The 5,600-nt window shown below is 27.5% G+C and overlaps 1 protein-coding gene across 1 annotated transcript; it reads right to left on the reverse strand.

The window, feature by feature from the left end:
• Window positions 1-1,603: 1,603 nt before the first annotated feature.
• LOC108736590 (prolactin regulatory element-binding protein) lies at window positions 1,604-5,221 on the reverse strand. Its single transcript, XM_018469061.2, has 6 exons — window positions 4,736-5,221; window positions 4,288-4,678; window positions 3,990-4,224; window positions 3,003-3,240; window positions 2,739-2,898; window positions 1,604-1,970 (listed from the first exon to the last, which is right to left on the reverse strand). Exons 1-6 carry the CDS (start codon window positions 4,877-4,879, stop codon window positions 1,885-1,887), a joined length of 1,254 nt encoding a protein of 417 aa, XP_018324563.1. The 5' UTR covers window positions 4,880-5,221; the 3' UTR covers window positions 1,604-1,884.
• Between the last annotated feature and the right edge of the window lie 379 nt (window positions 5,222-5,600).

The following is a 5,600-nucleotide window of genomic DNA, read 5'->3' on the forward strand; positions in this document are numbered from 1 at the left end:
TTAAACATATTTGCGAAATTAGATTGTTTAAATTTGAATTATTTAGTTCAGGAAATTTTATAATTCTATCGTTTTAATAAAATAAGTTTACGTTAATAATATTAGGTTGCAAAACATGAAGCAATTGTTTTTAATTTAATATTATAAAATAAGTAAAATACTTACTTCTATATGGTAAGCTATGGATACACACTTGATTATCAACAGAAATTGATAAAACCGCTGCTTCTGAGGTGCTGCTAATTGAATGCGAGTCCATAGTAACAGGAAGAAACTGTAAACCTGTGATGAACATGGAATGTGCTCCTGGAATATGCAGAACTTTCTAAAACAGTTTTAAAATTAATCAAACAGAACATTAAATATGAACCATAATAGTAATATTAAGATTGTAATAATAGTAAATTTATTTAAAAACTGCAAACAAACCTGCAAACTAAAAGCTATATAAATATAAACAGAACCACTAAACATAGTTCCCACTGCTACAAATCTGCCATCATCTCTTACAGCAAGAGCTGATAAGCTTTCATCAAAAGAAACAGATCTTGTTAAAAGCTGCTGAGATGGAATCCATTTCTGTAAGTAGGAATTTTGTTTTGAAGAGTGAAGAGGATTTGTTATCATAAACAAGGTGCTAACATTTTCATCTTCCACTTTTCCAAACCTGAAATTGTTTTTATGAAATAATATTAATTACGTTATTTTATGGCATTCTATTATTTACTTACTTATTACTTAGCATTAAAATAGGGGATACATTTTCTATCTTAAATTACATGAAAAAAATGATATCTATTCTGTTAGTACTCTGTATTTTCACAAAAATGCAAATAAAATTGAATGAAGTGGATTCTTAGTACTTAACAATAAATACTAAATCACAAATCCATGTTGCTTTAAGGTAGACATAAGTATTCAAACTGATTAGGTAGTTCTCAAACTCTCGCAACAATCGATACACAAAATGTATTATAATTCATTGTTTAGGTACTACACACATTGCACTTACAGCAATTTATGCAAATTAGTTTTTTTTTTGTAATGAACCGCGTACTTGAAAGCGAAATAAACCTTCGAAAATTTTGCATTAATTTAAACGATTCTTCAATCGTATATCACATTTCCTTAGAGGAAAATATAAGATATTACACTGATTAAAAATCAAATACCTACATCTTTCTTGTTAAATATACACAAAACCACACCTGTTATAGAAATGAAAGAGGGTTCATTGATCGCCTAAATTTCTAAATTATTATTAATACATGTTGACTGAATACTGATAAGTAAATGCCATTGTCCTGTTTCTTTTTTCGCATATTTTTTTAAATTATAATAAAAAGCTAACAAAGTAATGCTACATATAAAAATACAATAATACCCATGTGATTACTTTTAAATCAGCCATTTCCTTTAATACATTGTCCTTATTTAGTTCAAGAAGTAGAATAGCAAAAATATTTTTTCCTGCATTTTTAGAAGCGAAACATTTAGAATTGGGAGGATAAACAATCTTAGTATTAAGTACGATTTCCTACTAAAATGTTTATTATATTATATTACAAAATGCTTTTTTTTTAATATTTACTGAATGTAAAAACGGATGTATTAATTAATTATAAATCTAATTTATCTTCTTAAAACGTGGTAAATAATACAAATATTTTACAAACAAAATACACATTTATTCTGCAGTGTACCTTGAAAAACCACAATAAATAAATAATCGACCTATTACTGCATCCTTCATAAGTCATCACAAATCCAACATTACCATTTTAAGTAATGTATTACAATTCTAATTTTTTATGTTTTGTTTTTTATTATTAAAAGTTAATATTTCAATTATTTAAAATAAAACAAGACTAATGTATCTTTAATTTAAATTCCTAAATATGCACAAAACATGAAGGACAATATTATCATAACGAACAGAATAATTAATGCAAACCAGAGGGGAATGGTCTCTAAAATAAAAATAAAAAATAGTATTAGTACCTTTTTATGACGAATGAAATATTTTATGAATATTAAGTAATCATTGATCTGTTCAAGCATAAAATATTTTTTATAAGCAGAAAAACAAAGGATCACATCAATATTTTTATTGTATTTCGTAAATCATAGCAAATAATTTTTTTTTCAGCGTGGCATTGTTTTTTTTATTTTATTATATTAGTAGAATAAAAAATTGAATTGTAACACGATTTTCGTAATTGACTGGAAATCCGAATTTTATATTTTCAGAACATAAATTAAGACAAAAATCTTTTTTCCAAATTAGCAGAAATTCTGGATCAATGGCTTTAATGCATTTTATGCTGGTCTTATATTAGACGTAGAAAATATTTGTCTCGTACATATACTCAATCGCATTCTCAAAAGCGAGTTTAACTATTTATTACGGGTGATAATTAGATCTAAGTAACTGGCATTTCAATGTAACTAGGTATACATTTTTTTTGTACCGGATTCAAAATAAAAAATCAAGTAGGTATATACAACCAAACATATGTCCTGTATGTTTAAGTTGCGAAAGAACGATCAACACGTATATATATATTAATATTTTAAACATATTTGCGAAATTAGATTGTTTAAATTTGAATTATTTAGTTCAGGAAATTTTATAATTCTATCGTTTTAATAAAATAAGTTTACGTTAATAATATTAGGTTGCAAAACATGAAGCAATTGTTTTTAATTTAATATTATAAAATAAGTAAAATACTTACTTCTATATGGTAAGCTATGGATACACACTTGATTATCAACAGAAATTGATAAAACCGCTGCTTCTGAGGTGCTGCTAATTGAATGCGAGTCCATAGTAACAGGAAGAAACTGTAAACCTGTGATGAACATGGAATGTGCTCCTGGAATATGCAGAACTTTCTAAAACAGTTTTAAAATTAATCAAACAGAACATTAAATATGAACCATAATAGTAATATTAAGATTGTAATAATAGTAAATTTATTTAAAAACTGCAAACAAACCTGCAAACTAAAAGCTATATAAATATAAACAGAACCACTAAACATAGTTCCCACTGCTACAAATCTGCCATCATCTCTTACAGCAAGAGCTGATAAGCTTTCATCAAAAGAAACAGATCTTGTTAAAAGCTGCTGAGATGGAATCCATTTCTGTAAGTAGGAATTTTGTTTTGAAGAGTGAAGAGGATTTGTTATCATAAACAAGGTGCTAACATTTTCATCTTCCACTTTTCCAAACCTGAAATTGTTTTTATGAAATAATATTAATTACGTTATTTTATGGCATTCTATTATTTACTTACTTATTACTTAGCATTAAAATAGGGGATACATTTTCTATCTTAAATTACATGAAAAAAATGATATCTATTCTTTATAAAATTTGTTCAATCTCACTTGTTATACACATAATTTATAAAAGTATATTCGTTGAAGTGAGTGGAGAGAAAATTAGATAAACAAATTTTGACTGGTGAAACTAATTTTTAAACATTTGTAATTCGATTTCGTTACTTATACAGTTCAAACGAAAAAAAAATTCGAAAACTTTACACAAAAATGCAAATNTTCGAAAACTTTATCAGTCAACATTTTTGTTTGAACTTAATAATTTAGGAAATCGTATTATAAATGTTTAAGAATTTATATCTCTGGTCATAATTTGTATAAAAAACTCAAATATGTCTTACTCTTACAAATCACTAAAACATTAGACAGTCCAAATCCCACTAAAATTAGCTAAAATTCAGGTTGCAGTAATCTGAAGTAAAAATAGGGTCAATATTTGTTTTTAGTGTATCAAAAATCATTAAAAATAGCTATTAAGTCGACGTAGTCACTATTTTGGCTTCTTGCAATAAGTCATTTTTTGGCAACCTCTATTAGTTTACCAGTACAAAATGCATTAGGGCAGAGACCCCTTTATCACATAATTTAAAGCTTATATTATGATATTCTCTGTCTATAGACAAACAAAAATTAACAAACCTGCATCTTTTATACAAATATTTAACATCATCTGAATGTTTCCAAGTTAGTCGACCAATTTCTTTACCCAAATTGTAGTCCCAGAGAATGGCAAAACCATCTTTGGCAACACTAACTAAATAATTTTCATAAGGACTAAAATCTACGTCATCTACTTCCTGGCTGTGTGCCTTCAATGTATGTAATAGTTTTAAGCTGGGAAATTGCCATATTCGAACAACCCCTTCTGTACCACCTATAGTGCAATTAAAGTAAAAAAAAACTGTATATGTGCCATGAAAATTGATAATATATGTACCTGTTGCTATTAGAGATCCAGTATGGTTGATTTTTACAACTCGTTGCAATGGCTCTTTTTCTAAAAAATCAGTTTGTACACTGTCAAAGGGATGTAAAGTAAATGATAACTTTCTGTCATTTTTATTTGAATCAAGATTATTCTGTGTTGACTTTTTTCTTTGTCGCAATCCTTCATGTGAAGAATCACCTATTTCTTCTATAACTTCATTGCTATGAATCTTTGTTTGTACTTTATATAACTGGCAGTGACTTTCTTGACCCGCAACTAAATGTAAATGTTTTTTATCACTATATGTACAGCAGTTCATGACAACATTTGAACCAGTTTCGTGTCTTATCACTTCTTCTGCAATAAACTTATTGCCGTCGTGTGACAATTCGAATATTTCCTAAAACATTTTGATTGCTTACCGTTATTTACAAAACATAAGTTAAGTAATACTTACAAAACCATTAGCTACACCTGTTTTGGATGAGCCACCTCCTCCACCAACCAAAACATGACGACTAGTAAGCATTTGCACCGTATAGAGAGGGAAATTGACTCTTGCAAGGAGACCATCTCGTCGTCGTCTTGCTGCAGAAGGCATTTTGTTGTTTAAAAAATATAAGGAGCAGTCAAAAGTACTTTTACTTCCACGTAGTTAACCTAACATTTTAAGAACTGATTAATGTTTTAAATTCGTAGTTATAATGTATTTTCTTGGTAGTTCAGCAGGTTACTTGGATTGAACATTTGAACTTCTTTAGTACAAACATCCGACGAACATTCAAAAATTAATTTGATTGTGAAATTTGAAAAACACTTTCAGTGTTTCAATATAATCTCAGGATGAGGACGCTTAATCTTTTTCAATTTGTACCTGTTTCGCCATCAACAAAACAGACTGAAGTAATTATTTTTATTGAAATAGGATTTTTGTCTTTTTAATCTTCTAGAGACGATATAAAGTACGATTTTTGAAATTAGATAATTCTGGAGAAAAAATGAAATATCTCAAAAAATTTAAAAAGTACTCTAGACCCCAATGAACGATAATAAAATTCTGAAGTGTTGTTGTTCTCGATATATATTTATAATTCTTGATGGTGGGAAATATTAGTTTTGCCCTAAAATTAGCTCAATTTCAAAAATTTTACTTTATATCATCTTTTTGGAAGATTAATTCTATATTTCCTGTTTTTTAGAGCGCCTTCATAAAAATTATGTTTTACTAAAAAATATATATTATTTAAATGTATTAATTTAGTCTACTTAAATTATACCAGGTGTTTATTAATTTTAAGTTACTAGTATAATTAATAAAAATA

Source organism: Agrilus planipennis, unplaced genomic scaffold (genome assembly GCF_000699045.2).
Source record: "Agrilus planipennis isolate EAB-ADULT unplaced genomic scaffold, Apla_2.0 scaffold108, whole genome shotgun sequence".
Lineage (NCBI taxonomy): Eukaryota > Metazoa > Arthropoda > Insecta > Coleoptera > Buprestidae > Agrilus > Agrilus planipennis.

What these genes read in the sequence shown, in the direction of transcription:
- LOC108736590 (XM_018469061.2), bottom strand. Translation starts at nt 4,879, where the DNA reads ATGCCTTCTGCAGCAAGACGACGACGAGATGGTCTCCTTGCAAGAGTC. An exon ending in TATTTGTATAAAAGATGCAG is followed by an intron (nt 3,241 to 3,989) that starts GTTTGTTAATTT and finishes AAACAATTTCAG; the next exon opens with GTTTGGAAAAGTGGAAGATG. An exon ending in ATATAGCTTTTAGTTTGCAG is followed by an intron (nt 2,899 to 3,002) that starts GTTTGTTTGCAG and finishes AAACTGTTTTAG; the next exon opens with AAAGTTCTGCATATTCCAGG.